Below are 22,340 nucleotides of genomic sequence, written 5' to 3' on the forward strand. Positions count from 1 at the left end.
TTCGCATAAATATTTTCTTGATAATTTTACAGTCCAGGTTTAAAATGGATAGGGGGCTATAGGAGGATACAACAACAGACTGTACTCCCTGTTTCAGGATAGACACTATGAGAACGGCCCTACGGATGGCTGGTGGTGAGTCCCTTTTTTGCCGCCTCCTAGTATATCTTCATCAGGCAAGGCACAAGTAGCATCACATATTTCTGGTACAACTCAGCAGGCAATCCATTGGTTTCTGGGGTTTTGTTTCACTTTAGATCTTCGATGGCCCCTTCAACATCCGCCTCAGTGACCGGTCTACCAAGAGCCGCACCTGCATTAGGTGGTAAGCGTGGGACAAATGCTGTATCAAATAGCAGCTTGATCTCTCCTTGTGTAGTCTGGGTGTGCTGCCTATATAGGCCCTGATAAAAAAACATGTTAATTCTTCAAGTATAGCAAACTATGGCCCATATTTATAGTTTTTGACGCAAGCCAGCGCTGGTTTGCGTAATTTTTTTTACAGACAGCTAACGCCATTCCTACGCGCCATGCGGGCGCCTTATTTAAGGATTGACATTAGCCGGCGCTGCGGGCTGGTCAGAGTAAAAAATAAATGACTCAAACCAGGCAGCACCGGCGTAGGGGAAAATGGGGGTTGTGCGTCACAAAATGGTGCAAGTCAGGTTGAGTAAAAAATCATGGCTCAAACCGGACTTGCGCCATTTTTTGATGCACAACCCCCATTGAAATGACTCCTGCCTGCCAATGCTTTTAGTGGTATGCCTGTTAGTCTCAGGTAGTTTTACATGGAGATGAAGCCCAGATTGTACAGCACAGATATTCTGCATTTGTGACAGTGCTGAGGAGCCTTTGAGAGCACAGCAAGCTATCCAATCGAGTATGCAGGTCACAGACTGGGGAATAGAATGTGTTTTCCTTACAGGTACCATGCCTGGCACTCTATATATCCACCAAACCCCACTTGCCGGTCCAGGCTGTGAACTCTTGTGCCAGCTTAACCATGGGAGAGTTTGCCAATGGTGGTGTGGACCAGTCCAGGTGACATTTGCAATGCAGTTATAGTTTCTTCCCAGGATCCAGGGCATGTGTGTTCTGCCAGAGCTCACCCTTGTGGGGTCACACATGCTGTCCAGCATCACCTGAGTCCTTTTGAGGTTCCCAATCAGGAGAACATATTTGTTCTCCCCATCTATGTGTGCTTAGTTCAAATGAACCCCCTGGCCTCACCCACACCAGGGAGTCCCTCGGACATAAGTAACCTGTGCCTTATACCTGATAGCTCCATTGCCTCCTCAATTTAGCCAATCCCCGATTCTCCAGGTGCATTTCCTGGAGTAGCATTTACATCTACCCCTCTTCTTTCGAGGAAAGCCAGAACTTTATATCTTTAAGCAATTGTCCCTTCCCCTTATATTCCATGTGAGGAAAGTATACTTGCTTATGTTCTGTGTCATGTCTTATGCATTGTGTGAGTTATTCCAAGGAGGCAAATTGGACAATGCTGTACACAAAACATAAACAGTCAGCATTCTGAAGCAGCACTCATTGCAAGATGTAGACCAGAAAAGCATAACAAAACATTCCCTAAATCCCACACTCAGGGGGAGGGTGGGAACAAGCACCCATCCAATAAACAAAACAGTGAAGCAAAATGTAGTTTGAGCCTCCATACTGGTGCTAGGTATGAGAACACTGAGAAGAAGGTGACTGTAAGATATTGCTTTGTGTGTATGGTCATCCCCCACTTTTTGCCTTCAGTGCTGATGTTTATGACTCAGTTAGTGCACTGGAAACCTGATAAACAGGCCCCAGTGCCTATGCTCCCTCCCTAAATTGTTATGTCGACTTGACAATTACCTGACTGGCAAGACTTCACCCCTCTGTAAAGCCCTAGTGGATGGTACCCAGGGTACACAAGGCATAGGTGATAAAGGGGTTCCCAGGGCTTCAGCACAAGTTTGTGCCACCCCGGTTGACCCTTCCAAAGTATTGGTGACATGCCTGCCATTGCGGACTGCCAGAACTGCTTGAGTTCAACTGTGCCCTCACCAAGAGTGCCACCGTCCCATGTATTGCATTATATGTATGTCAGACACCCCTAAGGTAGGCCTCTTCAACCCAGGAGAGACAGGTGCAGACATGTAAGCCTGAGCTTCCATGTCTCTATAGAATCCCTTCCATTAAGGTACATTATAATTGCAGGCCGGTCCATAGGATAACGTGGGACCTGGTTTACTGGGGCTGCTAGATCCATGATAGCACCGCCTAGATATGAAGTGTTTGGTGTCAAACAACATGCTTTTTCTCCCCCAACATGATTCTCGTGTCATGTGATGGCTGGCATGCACCCAGGTTGCACACAAGTACTGGGCCACCTGTTTGCCACCCTTCTTTGTGCTCCGGCGAGCACCCTGTGGTTCTTTTCATGCTTACTGCTGCCAAGACAGGTTTTCTGACCTCCTGCCAGGCAGCTTGGGCGCTCCCAGGAGTCAGAACAAAGGGCTGAGGTCTCCTCTCATCAGCCGGACTAGTGAATAAAGCCATCAGGGTGATGAGTTTCAAAGGCTTAACCGGCCCTGATAGCCATCAGGCTGCGAACCTTCACACTCCTACCTCGCCTAAATCCAGGATTTAAGGGACACCTCTGACACCAGAACCTCAGATCTGATGGGCTAACTTAGAAGAAGGAACTAAAGAAATTCAACATCACCAACAACCAGGACAACCCCCTGCCACAAAGCAATAGAGTGAAACCTTGCCCCTGAGGCAACAGACTGGGAAAAACCTGACCCCAGGGCTTGCACCACCTTACCCCTGTAAGGATTTGCTGCAGCTCGACCTCCAAGTGGTCGAATTCCACCAGTGCCATTGACTACAACGCAAGTCCCATTCAGAACCACAGAAAGCCAGCACAACTCTGCACCCGCACTCCACAAGCCAGTTGAAACTGTTTTGACAGTCATGATCTTGTTCCATGGACTGCACTACCTTAAACCCCAAGGGGTTCCACATACATCAATTTATAAGTGCATTTTTGCAACCTATGACATTTTCCCATTGACTTCAATGCAGGTGTTAAATGCCATTTCTGCAGTGATTTTCCATTGCTTCTAAAATCAATATCTACAGTTCTCCCAAACATATACTGGTTATTTTGGTGTCTAAAATTATATAAAAATAAACTCTATTTTTATAATTTGGTGTTGGATTTCTTTCAAGTCATGTCAATAACTTATTAAACAGGTTTGTGGTGTGAAATGCTTAACACAGCTTCCTCTAAGTAAAGCCCGACTGCTCTTGGCACACTATTAGGACTGAGCTGAGGGTTTACTAGTTAGAGGTATTGTGATAGTATTACATGGTGAGAACTAACCCCCAGCCCACATAATACTCCACTTTCCTACAGTGACTCATGTAGGTGTGTGTCATTTCCCCGTCACCGGGCCAGGCAATCCCTCTTGTAAATCGGAACTGGGATTTCCCACCTAGAGGTCCTGCAGATATTATTCAAGGCCCAGAACACTGTCTTTGTCAGTTAGCTGGCTTAAAATGTAGGTGGTGCGTGTAGTCTCAACGTGTGAAGTTCGAATTGGGCAGTCACAGTTCATCTGCAATGCAAGATGTGACATGGAGGCCCCTCACAGCCCTCCCCAGTGATGTTTCCAAGTCAGTACCACCCTGAGAATCCACTCCCTCTGAGAGGCTGGCATGCTGGCATCTGTTTGTAGAGTGAATCTACGTAAGGGTCTATTTTCTTTAGTTTGTCATCATGGCACTTGACTTTGTCAGCCAGAGGTTTGTGATCTTCTCATAGGATTCCCAGATCTAGAGATACCTTGTAAAGCCTGGCCTCCAGGATCCCTCTGAAGGCATTAACCGCTGCAAGTATTTAGTCCAACTTGTTCCATAGGCACGAGTCCAGAAGAGCATTATCATCTCTGATTATCTGCTAGTCCTCCTCATGAGGGGGTGTATTACACGGTCTTGACCTGTAACTTCCAGGAGCATCTTTAACACTTCAAATTCTACCCACTTTGTAAGCTCTCCAGATGGGTCCAGAGGGCCAGGAAGGGGCACAGCCACAAAAAGGGTGTCTGTCTCAGCTCTTCAGAAGTGCTGTCAGTAACTTTCTTGTACCCTAGGAGCCAAGGGTGTGCAGGCTGCAGCAATGAGCAGGAGACAGTCAGAGAAAATGAGTAAGCAGCCCCAGTTTCCTGCAACCCAGCAGCTCTCCCAGTGAGTGTGCTTCAGCCAGTATGGAGATAAATCCCTCAGAATTCCACAGGTGACTACAATGTCAGATTATCTGGGACCCTTCACTCCTATCACCTATCATCATGCACTCTCTCCAGGCCATGGTCATGGTGGAACTGAGACGTCTCACAAGACAGTAGAAACAGCAGTCACCAGGCAAAAGGGTGTTCACAGCTCTCAGCCTCTGTCAAGATGAGTGGCTCCTTGGGGCATAAGTGTTGTTGCAAGGATGGGTCACAGACATCTCTTGAGCAGCTGTTATCTCTCAAGCCTTGGCTCTTCAAAGGTATCCACAGCCACCTTTCTTCCCGCCGCTGCTTCTCCCCAAATGGGCCCAGTTTTGGACAAGGTTTGCTGCGGCCACTTTCCCAGGTATGGTGATCTACCCATCAAGTCCGGGACAGGCAGGGGGGAGCTCAGCTTCTCCACAATACCAGGGATCATTTATCAGCAGTTGCCACCCCCCACCACAGTCTGCTACTTGCAAGAGCCACCACTTGTCCGGTCACTGTTTCCTCTCTCCTCCATGGCCATCAGCGTGATCAACACTAGACCTTGGTTGCCATGTCAGGAAGCCGAAAGGCAAAACACTCAGCTCGGCATGGCCGGGCCACCCCTGGGAGCCAGAAGGCAGCAAATTTGACATCCCAGGTCAGCAGCCTTCGGAGTAGCCAGGGAAATTTAGTTTCTTCCCCTACATAATCATATTGTGGTAGAACGGTGAAGTACGCCGGGTGTCAAGTTGGGAGCTCTCTAGAACATGCCATCTGTTACACCTAAGGCCACACCCCTGCTCCCAGTCATTTAAGACTGACTGGACATGTAGGGAGAAGAAAATGAAAAAAGTGTCCAAAGAAAAGAGGTAATAGGAGAATCCAAATGAGAATATAATGGCACTGAGGGCAGTGCATAGAGAGGAAAGGTGGATACACAGCTGCAAGGCTCGGTAAAGGATAACAGTTATAGTGGTTGGTTGTGCCTTAGTGGAGCAACAAACTAATAAGAATGGCCATCTGGGGAAGTAGCATATGCATCTATCCAGTTCTTTGTTAGTGATACCATTGATTTTATATGTGGTGAGTTGGATTATGTGGTCGACAATGTTAAATGCCACATACATATTGAATCGAATAAAGAAATAGTTTGTTGTGACTGGCTAATGTCCTAAAGCCTAAAATATGTGTGGGGCTGGTTCCAAACAGCAAAGGAGTCGGGAAAAGGGTTAAACACATTGTGATGAGAGGGGTGGAGTCTTAAACAAAAACAAGGTCTTTGTTTTAGAAAAAGGTTATTGAAAGACAGGAGATGATGCATCCGTAGTTGTGTTTCTTAATGCAGGTACAACATCAGTTGTGCAACACAATAGTTAAAAGTGAACAAGGAGAATGTCATTGAATAGGGGTGATGGCACCATTTTGGGGAAAATAATAAAGCGCTTGAATGATTAGGGACTGAAGAGCTGAAACCTAAGTGATTATGTGACCTTCATTATGGGAATGAGATCAGAGGGATAATTAGAGAAAAGGACATGAAGGGGCATTTGTGAAAGAAAATGGGTGGCAATGTATATGGCGGTAGACAGCCAGTAAGTAGCAACCACATTAAAAGGATTTCTATACCTCCTAGAATTTTTTGTCGCTTTGATGCATCCTCTTTGGAAGCACCAGGACCATTTTTGAAGACATTCCATTCGAACTGACACTGTACTGTGGATGCCGTTGGCCGAGAAATAAGACAATGCCCCACTTCATTCAGTACATCGGGGCAGGTACTAGAAATTTAAGAGTAAAAGAAGGAAGTACAGTCTAAGGCTTAGAGGGAGTGACTGCACCGTCGTTACTATAATTTGGGAGAGTAGATAACTATTGTGTTTGGCCAAACATTACAGGTGCGAGATTTGGGGTTATATGAGGTGTTCGAAGTATGCAATATGCATTATTGAGAGCTCATGTGAAATGTTTAAGAGTCCATTTTATGTTATCGGGTGAGTAGGAGTTCAAGTTTCTCTATGTCTGGGAATGTACGAGTGTATTTGCATATTTTGGGTGACAATATGGGGTAGAGCAGAGGTTAACCAATGTAATGGACCAGGATTCTTTGGGCGCATATGTGAGGACTAGACAGAGTCAAATCGGGATTTAACAGCATCATTGCAAAGGTCAAAAGAAGCAGAGTAAGGGGCGAAGTTGTAATTAATATTTTTTAGGTAGATGGGGAAATAGAACTGGACATCAACTTCCTACTAGCGGTGAGTGAGAGTTAGGAATGTTTGCAGTCATGCTTGTTAAGGACTGGGGAGAGGGTAGTAGTTAAGTGTTGGTGGAGTGACATATTGTGTCAGATACAATGATATATGCCAAAGGGGTTTGAGTTGTGGGAAGTCAGAGAGTGGTCCATAGGCATTGGCTGAAAGATCACCTTTCTATACTGCATTTCTGTATACTAGCGAGAATACTCAGGAAATCACTTTCACCTTTCTCACTAAACACCATGGGCCTTAGCTACAAAGAATTGGCATTGGCAGCACCAAAAGTCATTTTGCTGTGCTACTCTATGCCAATGCGAAGGGCATGAATGCACTGTAACTACAAGATACAGTGCGTGCCTGGCCTTTTAGCCAGCGCTGGTGCACATATTGCATGTGAGCGCCAGTGCAGGCACCCTTCTTGCACAAAAATCACGGGAGGCATTTTCAACGTTCCATGTGTGCTACAGAATGCAGAACGCGTGGAAACTGGAAGAAACGAGGAGAAATTTAAACTTTTCACCTTGTTACGCCTGCTCTGGGGAGGCATAAGTTTTTGCCACTCCCCCAGATTTATGCTATGTTGTAAATGTGGGGCAGTGTCCAAAATTATGGGTGTTGAGTGGGAGAACCCACAGCAAGACCCTTGGCATGCCTCCAAGACCCAGTGTGAGGCAACGCAACATCTTGCGCTGCGTTTCTTTACACTATATCTACAAGGCCATGAAAAGCCACGCAGGGTTGCTTTGCGTGGCCTTAGAGATATGGGTCTCCACTGTGCTCCACAGGAGCATACAAAAAGTGATGCTCCAGCGACACACAGGGGCTCGTAAATAAGCTCCCATGTTCTGTCACATAGGTCCATCAGAGCTCACTATGGTCGCAATTACTTTTAAACTCATACATACATATACTATCCAACCTAATCAGACAACTTCAATAACTATTTTTATTGCATCATACAGAGTAATGCGGAGTTCCAACTCATCCTCCCATCTTTCAAAGGTTGATGTTTTGAATTAAGTAACAGCAGTACCTATTACGTTCTGTGCTATGAAACCACAAAACTGGTTTAGTAAGCACTTTGCGAAATACAAAGCTTGTGCAAGTTAGTTATTGTGAACAAATACAAACCAACTGTTTTCAGTTCAACCATATAAAAAAGAGGTCATTCTGCATAAATTAAATGCAATCTCTGTTTCCAAAGAAATAGGGCACTGACACTCTTCCAAATCTTCTCTCAAATACTACCAGTGATAAAAGACAACACGCACCCTTAATTGGAGCAGTTACTGGCTCTTGTTTTTAAAGTTCGAATGTTGTGTAATATGTCTTGATGTTTCCGGTTAAACTAAAATAAGTGATGACAGCCACCATTTGCAGTTTGTTGGATTATATCAACACAGTGAACCTTCACTGACAAGATTTTAGAAGCACAATATGTATATCCACCTTTGGAGGCTCTGCATTAGGGACCAGTAAGGAATAGACATGAACCATTGGTTGTGGTAATGTGCAACTAGCCATCAAACGTGATCAGGCATGCAAGAACCAACACAGAATGTCATGGGTGTATGGAACAATGCTAAGTGATTCTTCCAACCGAACACCTACGACTAATGAATCCTAGGAAAGGATTAGACAATGCAAGTGTTTGCGATTAAATTTTTGCCTACTGGTAAGTGGTAAGGGTACAAACTAATGAAAGGAATAGTCGAATTCGATGGTCAAAACCTACAAAAGAATTTGAGGGAACACTAAAAACAATGTCATGCAGTTTGGTAAAGGATTCAGATTCCTTTGTTATCAAATTCGTCAGTACGTAAAGTTATCAGAATAAAGTGACTTCTGTACAAGACCATTAGCTCATATTTGGATCAGCTTGAGCAGTCATATATTCAGAGTATTTTCCACAGTGCTGAATTTTTGGTAGAAGCTGTCTAAAGTTTCATTGTCTGCCAATGAAGAGACTGATTACAGTTTGCTGTTGTGGATAACCCTTCCATTTTAAATGCATTCACTTAATTTTCACTGCTTCCATTCCCATTTTGCAGTACCTTTCACAGTGCTGGCCTTCATATCCTGGTGGACAAGCTGTACATCTGTAGGTGTTTGGTCCATCCATGATGCAGGTTGGGCTAAAGCTGTAATAGTAATAAGAATAAAATAGTTCAATTATCGTTACACTTACTCACACTTGCCCGTTTTTTTCATTTTCTTATGATGACCTTGGGCAGGACAGATAAGGCTTGCATTTTACGAAGAAAAAAGGAAGGAAGGAGTGGATGTAGCTAGAAGAAAGGTAGAAAAACTTTAAAGCAAGCAAGGAAGGAACAGATGAAGGAAGTAAACTATGGAGAAGAGAAGCCATAAGAAAAGAAAGGAAATTGTTCCTCCTGTTTATCCTCTATTTTTTACTTCGTTATATTCTGTCTGTTACAGAACGTGTCATACCTGATTTCACGACTTCCTGTTTTTGTGTACAGTTCCATCACTCATGCTTTTTCACTTTCCATGTTTGTGGGCTACAAACCTGACTCTAGCCTAGCATCGTACCTTTTCGAATCACAGAAATCTCCGTTGACAGCCACAATCCTTATAAGTAATCTTTCTTACTCCTAATCCTACTGCTCCACGCTTCAGTCTTTACACCTGAGATGAATTCCACCACTGAGACAAGAAAACCATGCTGCTGCTTCAAAATCTACCAGCCCAGCCCACTACTTCCATAAACAGAGGAAACGTACCCAGCTGCCCTAATATATCACCCGAATATTACCCAAGCTCCTGCAGAAGGGGGTGGCTGCATAGTCGCTTTGGAAGGAAGAGGGTGGCATAAGGATTTGATGAGGAAGGGCAGAACTAGGAATAATGAAGATGACTGCTATTGCTATGTCCCGGTTCCATGCTCCTTCCAGTTCTTACGCATAAGTACCAAAGAAATTAAACCTTCCACTTTACATAAACACCAGAAAACCACACAAAGACAAACCCTGCTGTATCACAAATAGCGCATTTATTCAGAAGTACATCATTCATTTTTTTGATTACATATGAATACCAGGTCTACAGACTTGAAAGTGCCAGACCGAGAGTCTTCTGCTCAGTATTGGCAAACTCTCCCATGTATCACCCTGGATCGCTTCTGAGTGCTGTACTTGCACTTAACAATAATCCAAAAAAAGTAGCGATCTGAAAGTAGATTGTATTCAGCTTCTGATCTTTTGTCCCTTGGCCATAAACTCCAAGGGGCAGATTTAAGAAAAGTGGTGTTGCACCCAGTGCAGTGCCCCTTTTCTTGCACCCCTAATAACCCCCTTACCACCACCTTGAGTGCATCATATTTAAAATACGGAGCACCATGGAACAGGGTAGGGGGCAATATTGTCAACATTTTTGATGCTACTGATGTACTGTTCAGGGTTAGCACCAAAATTCTGGTGCTAACCCTGAACCGTACATAGGGGCCCATTGTAACCAATTGAGTGTCCCCCTTTTAAAGCCTGCTCTGAGCAGGCATTAAAATGCCAAAATAAATAGTGCAAAGAAATCTTTTAGATTTCTTTGCGCCATTTTTGTGGTCCTCCTAACTGGGAAACGCCCCCCCCTTGCATACATTATGCCTAGTGCAGGCATAACGAGGTACAAGGTGTTACAAAGTGGTGCAATGCATACATTGCGCCACTTTGTAAATCTAGCACATCGATTTTGGCCTCGTTGGGCCACATTACAGTAAGAAAATGACGCTAATGTGGGGCAAGGAGGCACTAAGCCCTCTTAAATCTGGGCCCAATAATAAAAGAGAAAGGATCAGACAAAAGTGGTAGATGAACAAAGTGTACCAAAACAACCCATTGTACATCTAAACATGTGCAAGCAAGCCCACGTTGAAACAAATGGAAAAGGGAAAGAGACAGACAATCTGTGCCCTTTAAGCTATAGACCATGAAATTTAGAGTTTTAATGTAGTAATGAAGAATCAGGGTGCTCCTCCAGAAATGGAACCCTGCATCAAATGGAGCTCATCTCTTCCAGCTACTGTGTAAAGGTAATGGCCACCAAAAGATGACATTCAAAATAAGGAGTGTGGCATCAACGATGTCAATAAGCTCACAAAGGGGGAAACGTAATGACTTCAACATTAACGAAAGGCTCTACAACAGAAAATGTACCTTTTAGGAGACCGAGAAGAAGCAAAGGAGTTACCATGAGTTCTTCATTGACTTAACTGATCAAAAGCCACCTGACTGCAGAGTAGCTGACCATTGACTATCTAAAGAAGAAAAAAATAATCCCAGGAAAACACAAGGCCAAAGAATCTGTAAAGTCAATGTAACAAAGCAAATGAGTACGTAGAAATCGTTCATGGAAGACCGACCCTGAAAAACTTTCCAGTGCCCAATGTAGGCATGCAACATGTATGGATCCCTAGACATTCATGCAATGTAACAATTTCTACCTCATGCAGTTGTCTTTATTACTGATTTGCAGCAATAACATTGGTGTGTCATATTTTTCACGATATAGCCCAGCATTACGGGAGTCCCTACCCCAATACAAATTTACCAATGCAATCACTGCTATTCACCACTATATTAAACCACTTATCTTAAGATGCAGCATCTTGGTCATGATTAAAATGAGAAATATGGGCAAAGGGTGTCAAATCAAATCAAATCATTAACATTTATAAAGCGCGCTACTCACCCGTGCGGGTCTCAAGGCGCTATGGGAAAAAGGGGGGGTTATCGCTGCTCGAACAGCTGTGATTCGCTTTTATGCTCCCAGAGAAGTTTGTTTATTTATTTGTTTGTTTATGTATTTATTACTCATTACCTGGAGGAACACTGGTGGAAGCCATTAAGAAAAACTGTGGGAAATTAGCAGAAAGATATTTTTTTGTTGTCTGCTTGAAGTCAGAGCGGTCCTCAAGTAGGAAGGACGGACCTTGTTTCGTAGCTGAGGGCCCAGTATTTGGAAGGACCTACCTCCACAATGGGCTTAAAGTGAGATATACTAGCAAGGACAAGAAAGCCTGAAAACAATGATCTGTGGAGAAAAAAGGGAGTAATGATATTCAATCGGAAGTTTGGATTGGTGCATTGAAGCCCATGTGAACAAAACAAAGATTCATTTGTTAACTGGGTTCCAACCGACAGCCCTCTGGGAATCAGTAACAAGGTTGAACGTTTGGAGCCCAATCTTCCTTCCATTTTATGAATTCTCTTTAGCTTTTTCAGCTGATATTTTGACAGACCTAGATTGATGCTCCTAGTGTAGTCTAGGTGATTTAGACCTAAGCTGTGAATTATCAAACTGAGCGCTGTGGAATCAGGGGGTATGTACAGTACTGGGCTTCAATTGTTTGAATTTCCTAGAAGGCAGGTCCACAGGATACTGCTCTTCCTTCGACAGACATTATTGTGATGAGATTGTTAAGCATCCCCAGCTTTCCAGATACTTTGCACTGATTCTCTTGCCCTTGAATGTCAGGTGGAAAGACAAAAAGGGCCCTGCTGCAGACTTTATTATAGCAAAACGTGATCAGTAATGCCAACATGAGAGGCACAAGTGCCAGCCTCTACTATGTTACACAATAATTTTCACTGTGCCATATCTTTTGGCACATTGCTAAGCCACTCAGTATGGCCTACTTCCAGTCTTTTAGATCCAGGGGCTATCTAAGATGATGCTCCCTTGTGGAGCATGGAGAAAATCAAAGAGGTAGAAGGACCGAAGACCATAAGGTGCCCAGCAACACAAAGCCAACTTGATTACAGGACACGGGGCATGGTTGTGGCACGCCCAGATAGCAAGGCATTTGAATCTTCTCCTAAAGGGAGGAGGGGTAATGGTGTTTGGTTGTGCTTTTATATGTCGTCTTCATTTACCCTGGTATGACTTTGGTCATGAGTTATTCCTGGGAGGTAAAAGGGAGGAGCTGATGAGATTAGTTTTATGTGCTAGTTCTAGTTTTCATGTTGGTCAACTTGTCATTTGGTGACTTTTTCTATTTCCGTGATTGAACTATGCGAGCCCTGTTCTGTCACTAAGTGTACCTATTGCTTTCTTCTCCTACCAATAATTTGTGCATTGCAATCTTGATTTCACCTCATGCCTCTTTCATGCACCACCATCCAATCCCTGCCCTTTTATATGACTCTAGCAGGTTTTTTGTATTAACTCTCCTGTCCCCTTTGCCACTGTTTTCGTCTTTCGCTTCATCCCACTTTCCCCCTTCGCTGCCTTTCTCTTCTTGTTCTGGGTCAAAAGGTTATGATGAAAATAAGTCCCGGTCCCACGGCTTGCAAGCCGAAAAAAAATAGAAGAGCCTCATGCACGAGGTGTATGGGATGCTGAAGCAGGTATCTGAGAAAGTAAAAACACTGAGGTTGCTGTCCTGGGCCCAGGATGCCTCCAGGCTCTGGCGCAGTCAGCAGCCTACATTAATTCACTTGCTCTGCATGCATTCAATCAATAGTGCCTGGGTGAATAATAAAAGTAGAATGCTTCTAAAAGGTAAACACATTGATCTCATTTTCTCAAAACCATTATCCAACATATTTTCAACTCAGTGAAAATAGATCAGCAACACATCACCAACTCACAGGCCGAGATTTTTTTAATACCGCTGTGAACATTTTTTCCCAAACTCGTCAGGTTAAGTGTAAAATGCTGACTGACAAGAAAAGCGAATCTTCACTTAATCTAAGCGCTTTGGTTGTTTAGGAAAAAAGATTTCCACATATGTTTTACTTAAAAGGATTCTCAGAACTCCTGGGGCTGCATCAATCTGTCTGCTTAATGTTTCTATAGTTTTATCTACTCTGCTAAGACATACAAGCGAGTAATTTGAAACCTCGGTATGGAGGACATTGAGGGAATGGGGGAGGCTATCAACTATTTCAAATCTATTTTCCGAGATTTTGAGGCAGAAATGGTGTACAGTTGTGTTCCCTTGTCTTGAGCGCCTGAATGTGTTAATGTAGTAATATGGTTATTGATTTTGGCCTTGCCCTCCACTAATCTATTGTGTGTGTAGAAGCATTGGGCTGTCCCTTGACACAAGTGAGGTCCTGAATAGTTCCCTTGAGGGGCACACCGAGTGTTACTTTATTGTACAGATAGTTGACTACTGTCCCTGTCATGGATATTGGTCATAGAGTGGTGGTGGCACAGAATCATGTATAGTGACTCTATACTTGTAACCAGATCTTTGTATCTGTGTCACTGGAGTGGAGGCCCACCAAAGCCTGGCCTTTTGCATAACAGGTTGTTTTTTGATATTGCTGACATTCCTGATCCTGGAAGGAGGAGACCTGGAATCCATTAGCATTTCAATTAGCTTTTTGCTGAGCAAAGGTTAGCTTGTTAGTCTTCCTGGAGCACTGCCATTTGACAGATGGTAGGGGTGAAAGGGGGGAAGGCAGGATAACCTAAGAATGTAAAGTGGACCCATTGGGTGAGACCCAGCTATTTGTCATTCCCTGAATACTTTTTCAGTTTGGCTGATGACAGCCATGTACAGAAAGCTCACACGTCTTTGTGCTCCAGTCGTGGATGCTCTAGGCTGAAGACTACCCTGTGAAAAGCATCACATTACAAAAAGGCTGTGCCTGGAGATCACCTGGAAGTACATGTAAAAGGATAAACACCTCAAAACAGTTCTAAAAGTGCAGAAGAGGATATACATCTACTGTTTGTTTTACTGTATAAAAGTGAGACCCACTTTTTGTTCCAGTACCAAGTTTTCTTTGACCAACGAAAGAAGTGCACTGTACAATACTCAGATGACTGCTGTGCAATCAAAATTGGTGTCTGCTTGGCAGTCACTTTCCCAGAGATGAGGAACATCAACTGAGTTTACTCCTTGCAGAAGAGCTTCTCACATATTCTGAAATGCATAGAAGCATGTCTGCATTCTGAGAAAGTGAGGGAGCCCCCCAATCCTGCAGGAGGAGTGATTTCCAGAATGAGCGAGTGATCTGCAGAAAATGAAGACTGTGGAAAGTAATCTTTGTGCTCTGGTGCTGTTGGGCCCCATACATTCCACTATGATTCCTAGTGGGAAATATTTAGTTCAGGAGTGACCTCAACTGCTGTGCCCGCACCATGAAGCTGAAGCTTGAATGAACCCACTCTGCCTGAATAGTGTAGCTATGGTTTGACCTGAGTCACTATTCCCAAAATGTGAACTTTTAGCTTGACCAGAGTTGCTGAAAACCCTGCCACCTAAACATGACCTGAGCTGTGACCCCATCCAGCCTCTGAGGCCTGTACAAGGCCTAACCTCCTGCTCAAGCCCACCCTGTTTGTGGCTGAACTGTTTAAAGTCACATCATCCCAAGAGGGCCTGTGCCGAACCCCTGGTCAACCAGTCAAAGGAGATCCAGCCATTTTCCCAAGCAGCTATTCCTGACAGTGCTTAATTATCATGGCGACCACAGAGGAAGCTGAGAGGAACTACTAGCTCGTGCTCAGCATTGAAAAGTGAGAGTGGATAAACAGAGGAGGAGCAATGTGGCCACCCAAGAGCACCTACTGTGAACTGAAAGAAAGACTGTGCACAATAACAATAGAATGGGACAAATTGCACCTGCTACTAATTACACTATGTATTGACTGATGAACCAGGGCCAATAGCAGGAAATGGTGAATACGTGGTCTGGTGCCAGGGCACTAAATTACATCACATACATTTTCATATGTGTAGAACTAAGTTCAAGTGTGCTAAAGTTCTTTTGTTCTTGGAAGTCAAGAACTGGATTGGACAAGTATTCATTATTTTAATGTGTGTTTATTGAGAGCAGAGGTCAAGCATCCCTACAGTATCTCACTGAGAAACCTATGACAACTTGCCATTGCTACCACTGACAGTGAATTGCTAAAAGAGCAGTGCTTGGCCAGTTTGCACAGCCACAGTAGAAGGGACCCCATGACAAAAGAAGTCAATTACTCAAAAACCCACTTTGAGGCTCAGTAGTTTCTGCTTACCCTGTGGGCCCCCAAATATTGGTGAGAGAGAAAGGAAGAATGAGCCTGTGAGGAGAGAAAAGAAAGTGTATGGAGCAGAAGACCGAAAGGCAGGATAAAGATTAGGAGAGAGAACTGGAGAAGAGAGAGTGTAACTTTATATAAAGGGAAGCTAAGGATGGCTGCAGAGGCAGCTGCATCTGGGAAAAGAGATTCTACTTCCAGCTCTTGAAGAGAACCTGCCAAGTTCCAGAACAGGTTGTGGACATCTATGTGGCAGATAGAAATATCTTGGAACACTTTGTGAGCTTTGAGATCACTAGTTAAGGGCTGGCTTTGAATGATGTGGCTAACCAAGACAATGTAATCAATCATTAGTACTTAGAATGTACAACAGCAATTGGAATGGAACCTGAGGCAGAGCAAATTAATCATGAGCGGAAGGAATGGTTTGACCAGAAAGTGGTGCTGGCTGGTTGCCAGGAAGAATAAACAGGGTTCATGCTGAAGCCCATTTATCTTAGAGGTTTGGAAGATACATGGTAATAGGCACTCAAAGCAGTGCAGAAATTGTCTAATGTGAACTATTTGGTGGACACAATTGCCACAAGAGACCCCATGAGGGTGTTAACTGTGAAGTGGTTCATGCCTTACCTCCAGAAAGATTACATAGTGAACATCATGCTATGGTAGAGGATGATGACAGAGACAATTATCCTCTTCCTGACTTTCTGCATAGTGACTTGTAAATCTGTGGTAGGGGTACGGTATGTCCCCGAGTTAAAACCTGGGCTGCAGGAAGAGTGTGGAGAAGGTATTAGCAAGACTTTTCTATCTTTTCTCACTTTCTCCAGAGTTACTACCTGCCTTTGTTCGAAATACTGACACAGGAAATAGTCTGCCAGTCAAGGGCAAGAATTATTGCACGTTTGACTTAGTCCAGTAGTGCCGTGGTTCCCAGCCTTTTGACTTCTGTGGACCCCCACTGTGTCATTACTGGAGCCCAGGGACACCCACTGAATCTTTATTGATATCCAGGGACCCCCCCTTCTGAGTCATTACTGAAATCTGGGGACCTAATCTGTTAATATTATTGAACTTTCTTAGCAGTCGCGGACCCCTGCGTAGACTTCGCGGACCCCCAGGGGTCCCCGGACCACAGGTTGGGAACCACTGCAATAAGGAAAAGATAGCAAGATGTTGGACTTGTTGACTTGGAATGAGTGATCCTATAGTCCTTGGTTCAACCTTGTGGTGTTGGTGCCCCACAAGTTTCCACAGGCATGCACATCTGTGGGGACTACCAGTCTTACAAACAAAATTACTAAAACAAATGTATGTCTCATATCCAGAGCTGGTGAGCTTTGTGAGCATTTTTGATCTGACCAGCAGCAACTGCCAGACTGTTTTAGTCCCCAGTGTCAGGGAGAAGATGATATTTTGCACACCTGAGAGATAATTTCAGTTTAGGGTAAAACCTTTTCAGTTGGTGAACTATATTGTATCAGGACTAGAAAGTACATGTGCTGCCTGCCACAATGGCACAGCAGTATTTCGCAATTCATGGAAGGATGACCTGAAGCACTAAGAACATGTGCTGGTCAGGATGTAGGGGAGAAAACTGATAATCAAGGCAACCAAGTTTGAAATGGGGAAGTCCACTATTGTCTGCCTTGGACATCAGGCGGGGACATGGGAAAATATGGCTGCTGCATGCCAAGGTAAAGTCTGTTTTTTAAGTGGGAGGTGCCCGCCACCCAGATACAAATGAATGCTTTTTCAGGACTGTGTACTACTAAACTTTTGTGGCAAACTAGTAAGCATATTTACCAGTGGGTTGCGCTACCGGTGCATCACTTTTTGTGATGAACCGGCGCGCAGGCTGCAGACCCATATCTACAAAGCCACACAAAGCCATTTTGTGGGGCTATTTATGGCCTTGTAGATATGTAGTAAGGGAATGCATCGCAAGTCACTACGCTGACTTACTCTGCTTCAAAGAGGCGTTCCATGGGCGGTGGGTGTTCCCATACAACACCCATGGATTGTGGCGCATTCCCAGATTTACAAGAAGTTATAAGCCTGGGAATACGTCAAAAGCATACACTTCCCCAGGGGAGGTGTAACGAGGAAAAATAACTTTATTTCTCCTTGTTTTTTCCTCTTTCTATGTGTGCTGCATTCTGCAACACACATAGAAGGAGAAAAATGCCTCCATTGATTGTTTTTGGAAGGGAAGGTGTCCCTTCCTTCACAAAAACAATCATTCCTACAGTGCAGACACCTTTGCACCATGGTGCAAGGGTGACTGCGTTGGTGCAAGGCAGCCAATTGTGCTCCAGCGCAGTGGAAGAGAACAGGAATGCATAGTATCCCATAGATACTGTGCATTCCTGCCCTTTTCTTTTGCTGCAGGGCAGAAAAGCAATGTATCTGGATCAATAGATGTCCCATTTAAAGCTTTGACTACCAAGCAGTAGTCCGAAAGATGATTTGGACTGAGGAATGTCAAAAAGCTTTTGAGGGTCTGGTGAAATTGCTGTGCATTGCACATGTAATGAAGACCCCTGACTACAGTCAGCCATTCATTGTACATACAGATGTCTGAGACAAGGGAGTGATAGTAGCATTGGCTCAACCTAATAACAACGATAAAGAGCATCCAGTGGCCTTTATTAGTCACAGTTTACTACACAGCGAAAGAAACTGGGCGGCCATTGAGAAAGAGGGAAGGAGTGCAATCTGAGTATCCTGGTATTTGCTGCTCAAGGCTTTCCAGTGCAAATCCCGGTGGGAATCATAAAGTTGCAGCCTGACCTGAGCTACTTCTCCCAAATCATAAAGCGGAGGTGTGACATGAACCGCTGTGGTCCCAAATCATTAAGCAGCGGTGTGGCATGAAACACTGTGCCTGAATCATGCTGATACAGTGTGACCTGTGCCACTTTGCCCAAACTGTAATGCTGCAGTGTCAACTGAATTGGTGAATGACCTAGGACCTTAACAGGACCTGACGTGTTCCCCATCCAGCCAATCAGAGCTGTGCAAGCCTCTACCTCCATGCAAACTGCAGCAATCCCCACCCACATGGTTGACGAGGAGGCAGAGAGGGGCGGCCCACTTGCTATGAGCTCAAAACAGGGAGAAAGCACAAGGGAGGAGCAGGATGGATGCCCAAGAGCACCAAATGGTTACAGACTGAGAGACTATTTGGGTCAGAAACACTGAACTGAAAAAAATGTGCAAAATAAAAATAGTACAGGATAATCTATATCTAAGTCTTATCATGCCAGAACTGCTGTAGGGAGAGAGCTGAGACAAATCATGCCAACCATTGATATGGGGCTTCCTCACCACGACCACAATGGTGGACTGAGGCCAATAGTGGGACAGGTGTTTCTCATTAACTTTATCATGTTCATTCTAACATGTGTACTATTTATTTCTAGTGTACAATAAAGTACTTTACTTCTAGAAAGTCAAGGACTGGGTAGGTAAATCTTTATTATACTACCTCTCTGAGAAACCAGTGAGAGATCATCATCAATACCAATGAGAGTCACGTGCTGAATGGGTAGTAATTCCGCAACTTTGCAGACACAAAGTAGAATGTACCTGGGGGTGTCAAAGCAAATTACCTAAACCCCAAGGCTAGAGTCCAGAAGCCTCAGCTTACACTTTGGGCCCTGAATGGAAGAGGAAGAGACAGGAAGAATGAGAGGAGAGAAAAAAATGGCATAAGGAGGCCCCCAACAAGGGTTGACACAAGTTCCAACTCCCCTTAAATATTCCAGATTTTTCTGTGCTTTGTTTATGAAAAAGGATGATTATTTGCAAGTGTTCACCTCAAAGGATGAGACCACTATCTGCGAGATGCCAGAGGACACACAAGTTAAATAAAATAAACCTGTGCTAAATCCCTCATAATCTAGCACAAAGCAGACAGGCTTAAAGCAAAGTGTAAAGCATTTAAGCAGTGCATAAACAGTAGAAAAAATTTATACAAGGAAAAATATTTTATGAGCAGAATAGGAAAAAAATCCAAAAGGGGAACTGCAGATATGATTTTTTAAAGAATCAGGCTGAAAAAGTGACAAGAAAAATAAAGCGCCTGATCTATGTTAATGGTCGAGGTAGACAGGGAGCAAGGAGCAACTTCAGGCTGATTGCGATTGATCTTGGGTTGGATATAACAATTGAATTGGCCCTGGTGAAAGTCTAAAAGATTCAACTTCAGAAATGGACCTTGTTACTTTCTGGAAGACAATTGAAGCATGCTTGTCCTGCTGGCACTGCCAAGCTTTTGAGTTTTCTTGCTGAATGTTTCTTAAGTCTAAAAGCAGAATGGGATTTAGAAATTTTTTCAGAATGTGGAGATCTCTGAGTGGAACAATGCTGAAATCCAGTATGACAGTGTGGATCTGCTGGTCTGAAACTTTTTATTGTGGGTACCGCTTAAGGTCTGGTGGAAATATTTCCAAAATTTTCAGGGTTCCTTTTGGTGCTTAAACACCCATAGGAGTACACTGTAATGCCCCAGGGCCTCTCGGAAAGGCACTTAGTGACTCTCAGGGTGTCAGACAAAAGTAAACACCAAACTCCACTCCCAGTCTGGATGCCACTGGTCCACTGTGATTTTTCACAGAAATATCCTCTTCAGCTTTTTTAAGTTCCTGGAGCCACCCAGATGATCATCCTTGGAGATCTTTCTGTCCTTGGATTTCAAGAGGAGGTGGGTCAAACCTCCTCAACCTCCTCAGGTCTCTGCTGCACAGATGACAAGTGCAGCAGGTTCAGTCCCCCTGGCATCCTTTCTGAAGTCCAGCAGTGTTCTGAGAAACTCTGGGGGAAGGTCTAGCTTTGTTCGGTTCACCAGCCTGAGGTTGGGATCAACTTATTCACTCCAAGTCCCTTTCTGACCAAAGGAGTAAGGGGGTGATTCTAACTCTGGCGGGCGGCGGAGGCCGCCCGCCAGAGTTCCCCCTCCAGAACACCGCTCCGAAGTCGGAAGACCGCTGCAGTGATTCTGGGTTTTACACTGGGCTGGCGGGCGATCCCCAAAAGGCCGCCCGCCAGCCCAGTGTAAAACAACCTTCCCACGAGGACGCCGGCTCCGAATGGAGCCGGCGGAGTGCGAAGGTGCGACGGGTGCAGTGGCACCCGTCGCGAATTTCACTGTCTGCAATGCAGACAGTGAAATTCTTTGTGGGGCCCTCTTACGTGGGCCCCTGCAGTGCCCATGCCATTGGCATGGGCACTGCAGGGGCCCCCAGGGGCCCCACGACACCCCATACCGCCATCCTGTTCCTGGCGGGCGAACCGGCAGGAACAGGATGGCGGTATGGGGTGTGTGAATCCCCATGGCGGCGCAGCGAGCTGCGCCGCCATGGAGGATTCAAAAGGGCAGCGGAAAACCGGCGGGAGACTGCCGGTTTTCCACTTCTGACCGCGGCCGAACCGCCGCGGTCAGAATGCCCTGCGGGGCACAGCCAGCCTGTTGGCGGTGCCCCCGTCATTTTAGCCCTGGCGGTCGACGACCGCCAGGGTTAGAATGACCCCCTAAATGTTTCCAGGCCTTGGCTTACCTCCTTAGTCAATAGTTCATGTTTGTCTTACTGCAAACAGGCAAAAATGCCATAAGCCAAGGGAAATTCAAGATAACAAAAGTTTTCAGCCAAAATAATCTTGGGCTCTGGGAGTTTGTGTAGGGCAGTGTACTATGGAATTTACAAGTGCCCACCAACATCTAACACTAATATCTAATTTGAAGTAAGCACTGGACCCACAACATAAAACGAGACAGAAGTCCAGTAAAAAAGAGCTAGGTTCTTCATTAAGTGATAAGAGATACACAACAATCATAATCTGTGGCTGTTTGATTCATTTTAGGGGACTAAAGTTTTACATGTGGGTCAGGCAGGTTTTGCATGCAGAATTTGACAATGCTGTGCCAACAGGGGAGAAACAGACTCACTCTGGATAATCTACTGAGCAAAATATGGGTCATCTTTGCGCATTCAGGTCAACCCATCAACCAAAGTTGTCTGTTGTGTGGCACCCGGAAGGAACTACACAACTCATTACCAGGTAGTACAGCATCTGCAGACCAAGGCTTATTAACCTACAGTGGCTCAGGAAAGTAAGTGTACCTTTACTGAAAGTTACATTTCCTAACTAGTTATAAACAATATGACTATGTCAACAATTTCGATTTTTAGAAAACAGGTGAAGTTCTGGAACTTTTTCTGTTGGTGTTTCCTACTGGATAATGCAGAAATCATAATTTAATCTTTTTGCCAGTATTTCCCATGGGAACAGTGTAGGAGGCAGGCCTGGCTTGTAGTGGGTACCAGAGGTACTTACACCTTGTGCCAAGTCCAGTTATCCCTTATTAGTGTAGAAGAGGTGTTTCTAGCAGCTTAGGCAGATAGAAGGTAGCTATGGCAAAGCAGCTTAGGCTGAACTAGAAGACATGTAAAGCTCCTACTATACCACTAGTGTCATATGCACAATATCATAAGAAAACACAATACACAGAAGTACTAAAAATAAAGGTACTTTATTTTTTATGACAATATGCCAAAAGTATCTCAGTGAGTGCCCTCAGTATGAGGATAAGTTATATATACAATATATATGTACACAAACCAAACTTAGGTAAGTAATAGCAAGAAAAGTAATGCAAACAGTGTAGAATTGCAATATATTGCAATAGGAGCACATAGGTATAGGGGCAACACAAACCATATACTCCAAAAGTGGAATGCGAACCACGAATGGACGCCAAACCTATGTGAGCTTGTAGAGGGTCGCTGAGACTGTAAGAAAACAGTGAGGGTTAGAAAAATAGCCCACACCAAGACCC

The 22,340-nt window shown here is 44.4% G+C and overlaps 1 protein-coding gene across 7 annotated transcripts in view; it reads right to left on the reverse strand.

The window, feature by feature from the left end:
* Window positions 1–22,340, reverse strand: part of LAMA2 (laminin subunit alpha 2) — a 3,379,260-nt gene that overhangs the window by 876,813 nt on the left and 2,480,107 nt on the right. For all 7 annotated transcript variants that reach the window (XM_069234829.1, XM_069234828.1, XM_069234823.1 and 4 more), the window contains one exon: window positions 8,560–8,646. In XM_069234829.1, the coding sequence (XP_069090930.1) occupies window positions 8,560–8,646 (87 nt within the window). The remainder of the gene's footprint in view (window positions 1–8,559; window positions 8,647–22,340) is intronic.

The sequence above is a fragment of the Pleurodeles waltl genome, chromosome 5 (genome assembly GCF_031143425.1).
Source record: "Pleurodeles waltl isolate 20211129_DDA chromosome 5, aPleWal1.hap1.20221129, whole genome shotgun sequence".
In the NCBI taxonomy this organism is placed as follows: Eukaryota; Metazoa; Chordata; class Amphibia; order Caudata; family Salamandridae; genus Pleurodeles; species Pleurodeles waltl.